Source organism: Lagenorhynchus albirostris, chromosome 1, assembly GCF_949774975.1.
Source record: "Lagenorhynchus albirostris chromosome 1, mLagAlb1.1, whole genome shotgun sequence".
Taxonomy (NCBI): Eukaryota; Metazoa; Chordata; class Mammalia; order Artiodactyla; family Delphinidae; genus Lagenorhynchus; species Lagenorhynchus albirostris.
The window spans coordinates 28,038,405-28,053,562 of NC_083095.1; the positions used below are offsets into that span (position 1 = coordinate 28,038,405).

Consider the following 15,158-nt stretch of genomic DNA (forward strand, 5'->3'; position numbering starts at 1 on the left):
TCTTCGTTTGATTTTTTCCAACCATTAAAAAGTATAAAAAACCATTGTTAGGTCACAGTCTGTACAAAAACAGTCGGTGGGCCAGATTTGGGCTGTTTTTTCACTTTTCTATATATCGTGGAGAGCTTTTCTGTGGATGTAAAAGGGCTGCATCTTTCTGTTTTGAGGGCATAGGACTCCATCCCGTGGATGTCTCTTAGTTTGTTTAACCAATCTCCTACTAAGGGACACTTAAATTGTTTCTGTTCTTTACAAAATATTTTGCTATTACAAAACAGTGCTACTATGAATAATCTTGTTCATCCATCATTGTGGACGTTTACAAGTGTCTTAGGTCAGTTCCCCCTAGAGGCGGAGCTGGGACGTGAATTCAGGTGTGTGTGTGATTTACTCGGGAAGGGCTAAGGGCGGGAGGGAAGCAGAATGGAAAGGCGGAAAGAGCCAAGCAAGGATTGGTCCCGGGAAAATCAAGCCAAAGCCTAACAGAGGGCGGAGCTTGGACAGCTGTCCCACCTTGAAGCAAGGAGGCGGGGCTTTTAAACTTCCGGTTCAGTCAGTCATTGGCTTCGTGGTCATGATGGTGGGAGGAGCTTGTCAGGTGGTTGTCTTCCGTCCGGAGCACAGCTCAGGGGGAGCCAGTGTGGGGTGCACCGGCCGCAAAGGGGACTGGGCAGGGCGGCAGCAGTGCCTACCACAGCAGGTGTATCTGCAGCACAGCCTCGGAGGTGGACCTGCAGGGGCAAAGCATTGATGCATTGCGGTGTGGATAGACATTGCCAAATTGCTCTCCAAATGGGCTGTGTCGACTTACATTCCTACCAGCAACATCTGAGTGTCTGTTTCTGCACAATCTCACCAAATTAGTCTATTATTAAACTTTTGGATTTTTTGCTAATCTGATGGACTGAAAAATGCTATCTCAAAGTAGTTTTCATTTGCACATCCCTTAGAATGAGAAAAGTTGAGCCTACTTTCATGTGTTTAAGAAACATTTGGGGCGGTGGGAGCACATCCGCTCGCCACCTGGGGACCCGCGCCGCGCTCCCCGACCCCGCCCACCCGACGCCCATTCCCCCGCCCTCCGCTCGCCCGGGTTATAATTGCCTCTCCCCACCCGTAGGGGTTATTTTGGGGGTGGTTGGAGGTGGCGGCGGAGGCGAGGAGGGGAATTGTGTCTCCTTTCCCAGGACAGGGGAGCGGCGTCGGAGGCCACGGTTTCCAGGGTCCCTACTTATGGGAGGAGTACTTCCTTCTTTCCATTGACATCAAGCTTGGCCATGGGACTTGACCAAAGTCAATGGAAGATGAGAAGTTGTATAGGTCATGTCTAAGAAGAAGCTTTGGAAGCCAATGCATGAATTTATTTTGCTCATTTTCCTCTGCCACAGGAAAAACAGGTGCCAGATAAAGGCTTTTTCTTTTGCCAGGATTCCAGAATGAAGATACCTGTAACCAACCCAAAGTCAACATAACAAAAATGAGAAATATATTTTTGTTCTAGTAAAACAGTAGTTCTCAAAGTGCTATCTGTTAGCCCAAGACCCTTTAAGGGTTAAAACTATTTTAATAATAATACTAAGTTCCTTTTTCATTGTGTTGACAATTGCACTATGGTTCATAAGCCGTGGTGGGGAAAACGGCTGGTGCCTTAGGAAAAGTCAGTGCAGTTCCTTCAAACTGTGCTCTTTGTCACCATATATTCATAGTAAACAAAAAAAATTATACTTGAGAAGGTACTTGATGAAGCAATGAAACATTAATTTTTAAAAATCTTGATCTTGAAAAAAAAAAGAAACGTTTGGGGTTTTTTTTTCTGTGAACAGTTCATATTCCTTTGCTGACTTTTCTTCTAGGGCTATTGGTTTGGTCTGTCTTTTCTGTTTCTAGGAGCTCTTTAAATATTATGGAGATTGGTTCTTTATCGTGATATGAATTGCACATATTTTTCCCATTTTGTCTTTTTACTTTGTTTAAAGTCATTTTGGCCAAGCAGAGGTTTTTGATCATAGGGTTGGTTGTTTGGACAAGTAAATGATATGTTATGTAAAACACCTAGAATGATGTCCACTACTTGGTAGGCACTGAATGGATGTTATTTTCCTTCCCTCCCTTCCCTTCCATTCTATGCTTTATCCAACTGTGCTCATTATCCTTCCTTAAATATGGCCCATGCTTCCCACCTTCACGCGTTTTCTTATGTTACTTTTCTTATCTGGAATGTCTTCCCCCTCATTTTGGACTGTGAAATTCCCACCCTTCTCTTAAGCCCCAGCTCAAATGTCATGGTCCTGCTTACATCTGAACTCCTGTACCTCTGTTAGCCATCAGAGTCCACCTTGGATCCTAGTAATATACACACATTTATCATGCTTTTCCTGAGCCTCAATTTCCTTACCTATAAATTGGAGTTGCTGGGGAAAATAGAGATTTATTTTTATTACAACATAATGCATGGTTACTGTAAAACTGTAAAAAAAATTTTTTTACTGAAAAAAATCTAAAAATATGAAAACATAAAGTTTAAAACAGTAGTAACACATACCTAGGCATTCTCATCCCCAAGGGGCAGCCACTGTTTACAGATCCTTCCAGACCTTTCCTATGCCTATATAAATATCTGTAGGGAAGAGAGAGAGGTTTTTCTTCAAACAAAAACCTGGAAGTATTACTGTCCATATTATTCCGCAACTTACTTTTTTCATTCAATAAAATAACATGAATAAGATGATGCATTTAAAAAAAAAGATGATGCATTTAAAGTACATCCTTCAGTGCTCTGTCCGTGGGAGCTGTAATTATTCTATGTACCTTGCAGTGATGTTTTTAAACTTTCTTTTGGCAGCAGAACACTTAGCAAACGAAATAGTATGTGGAAACCCAGTTATCAATTAGATAGAGTGGAGCCACCAGGCTAAGGTGAAAGTGGGTGGGAAGGAGGGTACGGAGCCCTTCACCCACTCGTCTCCCCATCACTGAGAACCTTAGTGAGTTGCGCAGAATATGGGGGCAACATGTTCAGCTGAGTGGCATTATCATGGGTATGCACTGTCCAGGAAGTTTCCACTCAGGTCTGAAGATCCCAGCCAGCTGGGATGGAAGGTTTTTTCCCAAGTTAGTTGAAAGAGCCGGAGAGTCCTCAGGCCAGAGCACATCTTGGTGGATCATACCCAGTGGCTCCTCCTTGGCTCCGTGATGGTCTGTGATGAGAGTTTTCATTGGTCCATGAAGAAATGAAAAAAATAAAACCAATGAGGTGAGATTTCCACGAAGTTAAGCTTATTCAAATATTTCTTATTGGCATTGAAATGTCTTTTCTTTCGTAAAATTATGGTGGTAATAATTGGGAGTTGTGTGTGTGTGTGTGTGTGTGTGTGTGTGTGTGTTTTAATGTCTTACCTAAATAAAAAGTTGGCAACTTTATGTTGGTCCCCTACATTTGTTTCAAAATTTTACTGATCCATGAAATCCTGAAGTCTAGAGAGATGGATGTTCCAGTCAATTGTGGCAGCTCTGCCAGGACCCCCTTGGAACAATCCCAGAGAGATAATCTTGGGCCAGGCGAGTCTGAGAACCTTTATGCTATCCTTTAACGAAATCAAAGCAGTTCTTCCAAAGCTGAGAGTGGACAGAGCCCCGCTCCGGGGACTTTAGTCAAAGAAAGTCACCTTCCCAGTGCAGCTCTCACTTGCCTCTGTTGCTACCACTCTCTAGGAGCCAGAGCTGAGCTGAGGACCTGAAGCCCTTCACACATGGGGTGGGGGGCCCTCCCTCCCTGTCCACCTCCAAGGACTGGTCTGGGGTTTATGAAGGGAGATAGCTGACTCTTTCGAGGGGTGTTTTCAGTGTAAGACATAGGACCTATCAAAGAATCAAGACTTCCTTCTTTACTTGGCTGTGAGCCTCTCAGAAGGTAGGACTTCTTGATTTGTATTGTTTAACCCGAAATCCCCATCACAGCAGTAGATGACAATGGATTGAGCTCAGAAGGCTGTGGTTGTTAAAAATGTATTGACACCAGATTAGTCCCTTGGCCTTTTATATGTAAGGATGCTTGGGCAGTATAACAAGATATTTGAGGTGTCTTTTATTCCTCTTAGATGAAGAAGAATTTTTAGTGGCTTGGGGAGAGGTATTTTGTCTGAACTATAGCTAGCACTTCCTTTTCTTTGTTCATGTGATTTTAAAATTCTGGTATAGTTTTCAACTTGTGACCACTTATTTATATTTTCAAAATAATCACATGGTGTCACTGTTCCCCTTGGTCCTCACCATAGCCCGGTGAGGTGGGTGTCACTATTCCTGTTTTACTGATTAGGAATCTGAGTTTCAGGGGATCTCAGTGACTGGTCAAGTAGGAGGCAGAACTGACATCTGCCTGGCCCAACTCCTGTCCTCTCTTCTCTGTACAGACAGGTCCTTTCTACAACTAGGGAAGACATTTTTTTCTTCTCTGCAAAGTTAAACCTTTGGCCCTTAAGGGATTTGAACTCAGGAATCTTGGGGCCATTAGCATTGAGTTCCAACTAGAGAAACAAGTGATGGCAACAGTAACAACAGTGACAGCAAACGACCAAGAAAGAACCCTTTGAGTTTCCACCTTGACCAGACTGGAGAGCTCTTTGTCAGCATCAAGTTCAGAAATGTCCCAGGTGGTCCAGGCAGAACCTGAACTACTCCCTTTAGCTCCCTGGGTGCTCTGTGATGCTGACACTAAGCTGAGCCATGGCACTGGCTTGGTACCACCAGGAGGAGACTTCCACTGACCCATCAGCTCACTTACCTCTCACTCTTTGGTGAACTCTTGGAAGCCATTGGAAGGATTGTGTTTTCTGCTGCAGCTGGCTGTGCTGACCTTCTCCTCGGAGTTAGGAGCAGGTGCCTGAGGGTGGAGCCCCCAAATCTGGTCCATTACAGCTCCCAGAGCTTCTGGGGTGGCTAACGGGCCCTCTCTCTCACTCCAGCCCTCAAACTCAGGGAGCAGGCTGGGGCATGTTTGGGGCTGTCAGGGTGAGTATTTGCTGCTGGTCGCACTGGAAGAAGCGCAGTGGTGAAGCTCACGGGAGCCAAGTCCCAGGCCAACAGGACTGGGGAAGGGCTGGAAGGTGCCCAACTCTGACACCTGTGCTGCTCTGGCTTCTGCCAGGAAGGGATAAGAGGGAGATTGCTCATGGCCTGGACACCCGGGGCCAACAGAACAGGAGTAGGGACAATGGAGGGAGAGGGTCCCAGGACCCACTTGGGCAAAGAATCCAGTGGAGAGGCTAGGGGTGGGACCTACGGGAGGAAAGAGCACCACCCCAGGCCTGAGCAGAGGCTTCTAGGCTGAGTTTCTGTCATGGTCTGGGCTGCTCTGTTGGGTGACACAGGAGTCAAGCTCTGCTGGATTGGAGTCCTGGGGCCTGATTTACCTGTTGTATAACGTTGGGCAAGTAATTACTCTCTCAGCTTCAGTGTCTACAATGTGCTCACACCCACCACAGTCCAGACACTGTCATGTATACAGTGGTTCACATACATTTTGACAGTGACAGAGTATTTACAATAAGGCTGCCTTGTAGAATGACCTACCTTATAATAAACACATAAAGAACCGTTCAAGTTTATGAGCAAACAACTCAAATAGTTAAGATATCAAAGGACATGAGCAGAAAATTTTCACAAGTGGTAAATAGATGTATGAAAAAAATTCAACCTCAGAAATGACAAAAAAAAAGGTAGCTAAAGCAACATTGAAGTATCATTTATGATGATGATGATGAAAAATTAATAATACACTGGTGAGGCTGTGTATAATATAATAATGCTGGCGAGGCTGCACTCTGAATGGGACATTTATACAACCTTTTGGAGAGCAGTCCTCCAGCGTATACCTAGAGCCATAAATGTAACCTCTGATATGATCATTCTAGTCCACAGAATTAATCCTAAAATAATAAGCCTTTTCAAAATGTTTCTTATAAATATTTTTCAAATATACAGAATAAAAACAGTTTAATGGATCCCCCTATACTAAAGGAATATTTTAACCGAAGAAAAAAATCCATATGAGTCAGGATGTCCACAGTTAAAAATTAAAAAAACAATCTAAGTATATAACAGGAGAATGTCTGAATAAATTGTGATTCATCTTCAGATAGACTACCTTGTAGCAATTAAGATGGTCAATATGAAAATTGTGGAATTGTATAAAGTACGATCTAATGTTAAGTGAAAAATCAGAATTTAAATGGTATCTGCAAGTGATGACAATAGTGTAAGAACATATACTTGAGCAAAGGTTGAAAGGAAATATGCCAAAGTATTTGCCGTGTTGGGGTAGGAGGATGATGAATTCATTTTTTTTCTCCTTGAACATTGTTGTTATATTATTTTTACAATAACATTAATCAGAGGGATATTCAGGGCTCTGCCCCCGAATCAATCTGTTAACGTGTATTTGCTGGGCACATGTTCCACAAGCAATTTGTATGAAAGGTTGTATTAAGAAGTGGCAAGAAGCAGGCACAGGACTCAGTTTTAGGGCAAGGGCTGGTCCATCAGAGTCTCAAACTCTTCAAATGTCAGAGCTACATGGGACCAATCTAACACCTTTATTTCGCAGTCGAGGGCCCTGAGGCCCAGGGAGGCTCAGTGACTTGCCCAGAATACCCAGCCAAAGCCTGGCAGTTCTACATAGGGGTAGGCACTCCCACCGAACTAGCCAGCTGGCCTTAGCCCTGTTCCCCTGTCTCAGGGCACCTCCATTTTCCTGGAGTTGGCAAGAAGGCAGCCAGAGAACACTCTTCTAGTGCAGAGGCGGGGGTGGACGTCCTGGACAGGAAGGGCACAGAGACGCTGTTCCTGGGATGCAAACCCCATGCCCCGGTTGTCTCCACAGGACCCTGAGTGGGCTCAGCCAGACACACGCCACCCAGCAGCACGTGGGGCTGTCCCAGACTGTCCGACTTTATCTGGCCACTGCGGCCAATGGCCAGCTGACCTCCAATGCCCTGCCCATGGGGCCAGGCCCTGAACGGAAGGATGGTGCCCAGCAGGCAGCATATCTGGGCCACCCGTCATCCTCCTGGGGTAAGGACAGCCTGGTTCCAGGTCCTCAAAGAGCAGGCCATCTAAATCTTGGACCTCCTTCTCCCCACCTTTGCTTCCCCCTTCACCCTCTCAGAAGGGCTGAGTTGTCACCCTGTCTCTTATCTTTTCAGCCAATGAACAAAACAGTTGTCAAGCATCTGCTTTGTGTCGGGCTCCAGGGGTCCTAAACCAGCTGTTGGAGGCTTTGCCCCTTTGAGACACCTAGACCTTGATTGCTCCATTTCTGCCCCATCTGTCACCTGTTCTGCCTTTGCTTCCCTCATATCCAGTTGTGAACCTCACCTCCCTGGCGCCGGTCCTTCCACCTCATCCTTCCTGTAAACCCCTTGTTACCTACAGCAGGGCCTCTGCTTCCCAGAGGAGAGAGCTGAGCATCCCTGAGGATTCAAGCCTCCACACATTCTTGCTCGTTGCCCAGCCATCCTTCCCGGTGTGCCTGGACACTTTCTCTCATTCCTCAGAGCAGCTACTCCAAGCTGCCCCCACCTTCCCCAGGCCCATCCCATGGCCATGCTTTCTACTCCCCAGAGTCCTCACCTTCCTGCCCATTTTAAAGTGTACACATCAGTGATGTTTAGCATATCCACAATTTTGTGCATCCACCATCTAATTACAGAACATTGCCATTGCTGCCAGAAGAAGCCCCGTGCCCATTAAGCAGTCACTCCCTTCCCCACTCCCACCCTCGCCTCGGCCCCTGGTCCCGCTAATCTACTCCCTGTCCTTATAGATTTGCGTATCCTGGACATTTCATATAAACGGAATCATGCAATACGTGGCCTTCTGTGTCTGGCTCTTTCACTTAGTGTAATGTTTTGGAGGTTTATCCATGCTGTGGACAGCATGCATCAGTGTCCTTTTTATAGCTGATGACCTTTCTTGCCATTTTGAGAAGGAAGTGCCCCTCTTCTTGTCTAAGGCACATCCCACTGTTTCTTGACTCTTCTGGAACCCTAGGCTGTCACCTGCCCTCCCCCCACCCCGGTTCTCCTCCCCCTTCAACCTATCCCCAACTCAGCCCTTTCCCTAGAGCATATACAGTTACTTACAGCTCTCCCATTCACACACACACACACACACACACACACACACACACACACACACACACACGCATGGCTATTTCTCCACTTCCCTCTGCCTTCCTTTCTATCTCTCCTTCCTTCACAGTCAAGTCTCCATAGACCTTTTATACTTCCCTTCTCAACCCCTCCGCCTCCTGGCTTCCCCGCTGGGCCCCCTATACAGAATGAATACCCCTCCTTTGTATTTCCACTTGTGTTAAATGAAGCGACCTCAGCTCACACTGCTACAAAGACCTCCCAACCAGTCACCCTGTCTCTCCATCCACCTGCACACCCCAGCTCAGATGGCATTACCCTCCCCCCACTTCGTCTTTGATCTCTCACTGAAAATTTTCAATGATTTCCCACCACCAACTGAATAAAGTTCCCTATCCTTGTTCTGGCCATTAGGGCCTCCAACACCCGACTCTAAATCATTCTTTCAGGTGTTCTCTTGGAAAACTCTCTTCTCTGGCAAGTCTGAGCTACATTCTGTTCTCTGCCCTTTGGTGCAAAGCCCAGATGCAGCCCTTGCTAGCTGTGTGACTTGGGATGCAACCCATCCTTCTCTGAACCTCAGTTTCCTTAACTGTCAGATGGAAATATTAGGTTAGATGTAAGAACGTTGCCAATATTCAACCATTTTAACCAACAAAAATGGCAATTTCTAGTGGTTCAACCTAAAATAATACTCAACAGGGTTGAGAGTTATTGTGCATAAGGCATGAACTCAGTTGCTGGCCTGTCGGCATCCCTCAGTAGATGTTGGCCTGTGAGCTGTTACTCGGCCCCCGCTATGGAACCTCGCATCCAGGAGGTACTAGCAAATGCCCTTGGGATGGATTCAGCCCAGTCCCGTGGGCCTTTCTAACCAGCCTCTGGAGGTCACAGCTGTGCCTCTCAGCCTTGCCCCCTGGACCCAAGCCCTCTCTCTGCAGGGCTGAATCTCACGGAGAAAATCAAGAAGATCAAGATCGTCTTCACTCCCACCGTCTGCAAGCAGACCTGTGCCCATGGGCGCTGTACCAGCAGCTGCGAGCGTGGCGACACCACCACCCTGTACAGCCAGAGCGGCCACGGGCATGACCCCAAGTCTGGTTTCCGAATCTGTGAGTCCATTCCCCGTTCACATGGCTCCTGGCTGGCCCTGGGGCTGGGTGCAGGGGTAGCCAGAAGGACAGGCCTGCCTTGGGCTGGATCCCAGCTCTTCTGCAGGAAGGAGGCCGGGTGCCCTCGTACCGTGGCTCCTGTGAATGGTCTCCAACCACACAGTGCTGAGTCCTCACCCAGCTCTGTCACATGCGACTCTGAGCAAGTCTCACAACCTCGCTGAATCCAAGTTTCCTCCACAGAAAAGTGAAGGCGTTAACAGTGCCATTCCCCCCAAGCCCCCCACTCCCGTCCCATCCCCCAGGTTACTGCAGGGTGGAGGAAAGGCAAGGCCTGTTATTATCCATCCTCCTTCACCCTCCCAGGCCTCCTGGAAAGTCCCTGCATTTCAGGGGGTGCCCGGTTCCCAGAGCCATCCAGATTTGGGGGTCTTGCTCCCCCTGCTTCCCTGTTGTCACCCAGCGGCCACATAGTAGGTGCTGCTGTGTTCTTCCACCACGTCACCTTGAGGTCGATGTTGTAGATTTCTGCCAGATCCCCTGCCTGAATGGAGGCCGCTGCATTGGTAGGGACGAATGCTGGTGCCCCACCAACTCCACTGGGAAGTTCTGCCACCTGCCCGCTCCCAATCTGGACAGGGAGCCTCCAGAGAGGGGGGTCCACCACAGGGCCTCGCCACAGGGCCCCTTGAAGCAGTCCACCTTCACGCTGCCTCTCTCCAACCAGATGGGTGAGTGTGGGGCTGGGAGGCGACCTGGGTAACGCGTAGGGTGGGTGCTGGCATCTTCATGGAGGGGACGGGAAGCTGTGTCCAGCCCTTCCTTCTCCTCTACCCTTAGCGCTCAGTTTCATTCCCTAAGTTTTTCTCTGCCCTTCCATCTGAGTTCATCAATTTTTTTTTTTTTTTTTTTTTTTTTGCTCTTATTGCCTACTGGGTGCGATGGGGGAAACAAAAGAGTATAAGGGTAGGGTCCTGATTTCAAGGAACCCATGGCTCTGAACAACAGAGAGAGGATGCATGAGAAAGAATAGCATCATAAAACATTTCCTTTCCTCTGCCTTCCGTTATTAGGTGCCAAATAAAGGGTACAAAAAATACAGAATTTTGTAGGAGATCAGGGGATGGAGAGCCCCAAGCCTGGGGAGTTCAGGGAAGGCTGCATGGGGGAGGTGGACTTCAGTTAGGCCTTAAACAATGCATAGGCTTTGGTTAAGCAGAGGGGAGTGGAGGGCTTCCTGGGCAGAGGGACTGGTGTGAACAAAGGCATATAGTGGGGACGATGCAGGGTCTGTTGGGCTGGAGCTCGAAGGTTGTGCAGGATCATGGGGGGAGGTGGAATCAGGAAGGTAGTTTGGAAGTTGGTAATGAAGGTTTTTCAAGAAAAGGTATGGGGCTTCCCTGGTGGCACAGTGGTTGAGAGTCTGCCTGCCGATGCAGGGGACACGGGTTCGGGCCCCGGTCCGGGAAGATCCCACATGCCACGGAGCGGCTGGGCCCGTGAGCCATGGCCGCTGAGCCTGCGCGTCCGGAGCCTGTGCTAAGGTGTGGAGGGAAGGAACCTGTGCTTGGTCCTGTCCTCCCTGGGGTATTGTTCTGGGTTTTGAGTAGAGAGTGAAGAAATGGAGGCGAGTTTTGGGGAGACACAGCCAGTGGCTTGCCTGGCCCAGGGCTGTTGCACTCTTCAGAGGGTGGGGCCCTGTTTCCCCACCTCTGACCCCAGCCCCTGTGCCCAGCCTCTGTGAACCCCTCCTTGGTGAAGGTGCACATCCACCACCCGCCTGAGGCCTCCGTGCAGGTCCACCAGGTGGCTCGGGTACGGGGCGAGGTCGAGGAGGCCCCAGAGGAGAACAGCGTGGAGACCAGACCCTCGCCCTGGCTCCCCGCCAGCCCCGGCCATGGTCACTGGGACAGCAACAGCATCCCAGCTCGGTCTGGAGTGGTTCCTCGGCCGCCACCCCCGGTGGTGCCCAGGCCTCCGGCACTGCTGGGCCGGTGCTACCTGAGTGCTGTGAATGGACAGGTGAGAAGGCAGCTCCTGCCCCAGCCCCGGGGTCTTCTGGGACCACGACTGCTTCCTGCAGTGCCCCTCCTCCTTCTCTCTCTCCTCCATGTTCTTGAGGAATGTGAACCTACAGGGTCTCCCATTCCCCACATGGGAAAACTCAGGGCATAAAATTGCCCGAGTGTAGAGAGGTTAAGCCTCCTACTTGGTCGCCGCTGGGTACCTGTCAGTGCCGGGCACACAGAAGAGGACCCAAGAGAGGCCCCCTCTGGAGGGGAACAAACGTCCTTGTGTCCTAGCAAATCCTGGGCTCTCCTGCAGCTGAGTGTAGGACTCCCGGTGCGTGGGTAGTGGGGCTACTAGATCTGGCGAGAAGGAGTTTGGTCTTTAGTTAAGGGTGGAGTCACAGAGATGTGAAATTAGCAAATGCAGGTTAAACCCCAAAGCCTTGGCGGTGCAAAGATAAGACACTCCACCCCCCCTACCCCCGGTGGCATCCTCAGTCGGTGATGGGAAATCATGTAAGCTTTTCTGAGTCCAGGCACCTAAGGATAGAGGCTAAGCCAGACCCAGGATGGTTTTCCCTAGGATTGCAGTTTGGCGTTCCCAGAAACCCCTCCTCGGAACTGGGGGAGGTAGTGAGTAGCCAAGGGATAGGGGCTCCGAGTCTGCAGCTCCTCCGCACCTGTCAGCTGTGGTGTCGCTGAGCATGGACCCTGCTCACGGAGGTGGCCCTGGCATACCCTGGAGTTTGATGGAGGAAAGCCCAACCTCTGTGGGCTGGGAACATGGATGGGGGCAGCTTGCAGACTTCACAGACAAGATCTTATCTGGATGTGTTCCTGCCACTCCCCTCCCAAGTTTAGGGTCTGGCAGAGTGGACTCTGGGTTTCACTGCTTCCTTCCGGGACAACTCCTCCCCTCTCCTCCCCTCCCTTTGGGTGGGGGCATTCTCTGCAGGAAGTGAGTGGTGAGCTCATGTCTCAGGCTTTCCTGCGACATCTCTGTGCACAGCAGGGGAGGGAAGCAGGTGATGAGTGTCCATGGGCTTTTTTCCAGTGTGCCAACCCCCTGCTGGAGCTGACTGCCCAAGAGGACTGCTGTGGCAGTGTGGGAGCCTTCTGGGGAGTGACCTCCTGTGCCCCGTGTCCACCCAGACCAGGTGAGTGCTGGGTGCCAGGGTCCAGGGTTGTCGGCAAAGCTCTCCCAGGGCCTGGCCTCTGCTGCAGGCACCAGCCCCCGCATTTCCCACCAGGGCCTCAGAGGCCAGGCAGGTAGAACAGGCTGGTAAACTAGGAAAGCTTTCCAAATCGACCTTGAGTGTGCTTTTGGCTGGTGGCAGAGGCTCCTGACGGCACAGACCCATTGCCAGGTGCAGCGTGGCCTGCCTGCTCGGTCTGATGGCCTGGAATGGGTTACTCTCTTTTGCCAGTTGTTCTTCCTCAGATTTTAGGAATTACATCCCATGCTGGGCCCTCTTTTACCCCTCAACCCCCTTCCACATACCCCCTGCCCAGATACCAGGGGCCCAGAGGTCTTGATTTAGTGACTCAGTGTTTCTCTCACTCTCTCCCTGGAGGGACCCCTAGGCCCCCTCCTCAGCTGTTTCCTGTCTCTCAGCCTTTGAATCAGTGTTGGGCATCTGTCCCCGAATGTCCTCGGCCTTGGGGTATGGGAAACTCAGCTCCCAGCCCTCTTTTTTGTGGTGGGAAAACCTAACATATTCATTTATTCATTCAGCAAATACTCACCAGGTGCCTTGCCTATACTGAGCACTGAGAATTCAGGAGTGAGCAAAATGCCACTCTCATAGGCACTGATCTTAAAGTTGGGAGACAGGTGACGAGGTACCTATGCCTGAGTGTGGCCCCTGCCCGCTCAGCCTGTCTCCCTCTTGCAGGCCTCACTCCTGGGCTTGGGTCCAGGCCTGGCATGTATTTCTTTTGCCTGTCAAAAGTCAACTCGGGGGCTTCCCTGGTGGCGCAGTGGTTGAGAGTCCGCCTGCCGATGCAGGGGACGCGGGTTCGTGTCCCGGTCCGGGAAGATCCCACATGCCGCGGAGCGGCTGGGCCCGTGAGCCAAGGCCGCTAAGCCTGCGCGTCCGGAGCCTGTGCTCCGCAACGGGAGAGGCCACAACAGTGAGCGGCCCGCATACCGCAAAAAAAAAAAAAAAAAAAAAAAAAGTCAACTCAGTGAGTCAGCTTTGTGGGGGCCCTGGCCCACAGCCCGAAGGGGGGAATGGCAGGGCTGTTCCTAACTTCAGACTCGGCTGTGGAGCAGTGACCATATTCTCCAAACTAAAAATAAATGTGGACAGTTTCACAGTGTGATAGAATTTTTGATGAAGCACCGAAGGGTAGTATTACACTTTCAGGCTTGAGCATCCAATACATGGCAGGTACCAGTCCCAGCTCTGCCTGCTGACCTCTCTCTGCCCCATCTCCCATCTGTGAAATGGAGACAGTAATAGGGCCAGCCTCATAAGGCCGCTGTGGAGAGTAAATGAGATGGCACCTGTACTTAGCATTAGGTCAGTAAGTGGTAGCTGTTATAATTACTGTTAGAAGTATCCCTCCAAGAAAGGAAGAGGGACTGGACCCACTGCCCCATGGGGAGGAGTGTGTGGAGCTGCTCAGCATCACCCCCTGCAGGCCAAAGATGTTTTACCACTTTTATTCCTCCTGGTCAGACCCACCCTTGAGACTTCCATATCCCACACTCCACTCAGCCAGCAAATATTTTCATTGATGAAGTACCCATTTGAAGTACCCATAGTGTGTAGGCCTTAACAGTGGAGAATGAGGTAGAAACAGTGCCTCCCCTCTCCAAGCTTACAGGCTGGTGGGGGAGGGGGGCGCAGACAACAGAACCGGGACCACCTTTGTGCAAATTAGAGAAAGGTGCCCCTTCCATGTGTTCAAAATAGTCTTTATAATTGGACAAATCCAGGATGCCAATGATTCTGTTAGATGTGGAGCTTTTGTGCAGTGCACAACCTGCACATCTGTACACCGTGGGGTAGGAGATCCATTCCCAAACTTGCGGATCAGGGAAAGCTTCTTGTAGAGGTGACATCCAGGATGAGGTCTGAAGAATTATTAGAGTAGGGCTTCCCTGGTGGCGCAGTGGTTAAGAATCCACCTGCCAATGCAGGGGACATGGGTTCAAGCCCCGGTCCGGGAAGATCCCACATGCCGTGGAGCAACTAAGCCCATGCGCCACAACTACTGAGCCTGCACTCTAGAGCCACGAGGCACAACTACTGAGCCTGCGTGCCTAGAGCCCGTGCTCCACAACAACGGAAGCCACTGCAATGAGAAGGCCCTGCTCACTACAACTAAAGAAAGCCCGCGCGGCTACAAAGACCCAATGCAGCCAAAAATTAAATAAATAAATTATTTATTTTTTAAAAATAGAATTATTAGAGGGGGCCAAAGAGATGGGAAAGAGCTTAACAACCCAAGGAAATTGCACAGGCAGGTGAGATCAAGAGAGTGAGAACATTTCCTGGAGCATAGCACACCCAAGGCTGAGCACCCACCCCCTCCCTGTCCCCTGCTCGCACCACCCCTCACTGTGTTCAGCACACCTCAGCAAGCTGGGCACAAGGGTGCAGAGCCTGGAATGTTAGGCATTCCCCACACTGAGCAAGAAATTGCAAAGGGCAATGTAAACATTTAAAATGCATTAAAGTGCAGCTGGGCATTGTAGAGAGAAGGGGCAAGATGCTGGGGAACCTTGTTTGTGGTGACAGGGTGCCAGACACCTAGCTCCAGTCCCAGGCCTGGGGCCGGGGTGGGGAATGTTTCTTTACGTAGGCAAGACAGGCAAGTTACTGTGCAAGACTCTAGAAAAAAAGGCGAGCTGCTGGGGTAGGTTTGGGAATGGTTGGCAA

At 49.9% G+C, this 15,158-nt stretch overlaps 1 protein-coding gene across 7 annotated transcripts in view; it reads left to right on the forward strand.

Annotated features, from left to right (window-relative positions):
- LTBP2 (latent transforming growth factor beta binding protein 2) overlaps positions 1-15,158 on the forward strand; it is a 97,936-nt gene that overhangs the window by 39,984 nt on the left and 42,794 nt on the right. For all 7 annotated transcript variants that reach the window (XM_060138485.1, XM_060138054.1, XM_060138132.1 and 4 more), the window contains exons 4-8: positions 6,878-7,068; positions 9,089-9,259; positions 9,784-9,990; positions 10,995-11,281; positions 12,323-12,425. In XM_060138485.1, the coding sequence (XP_059994468.1) occupies positions 6,878-7,068; positions 9,089-9,259; positions 9,784-9,990; positions 10,995-11,281; positions 12,323-12,425 (959 nt within the window). The remainder of the gene's footprint in view (positions 1-6,877; positions 7,069-9,088; positions 9,260-9,783; positions 9,991-10,994; positions 11,282-12,322; positions 12,426-15,158) is intronic.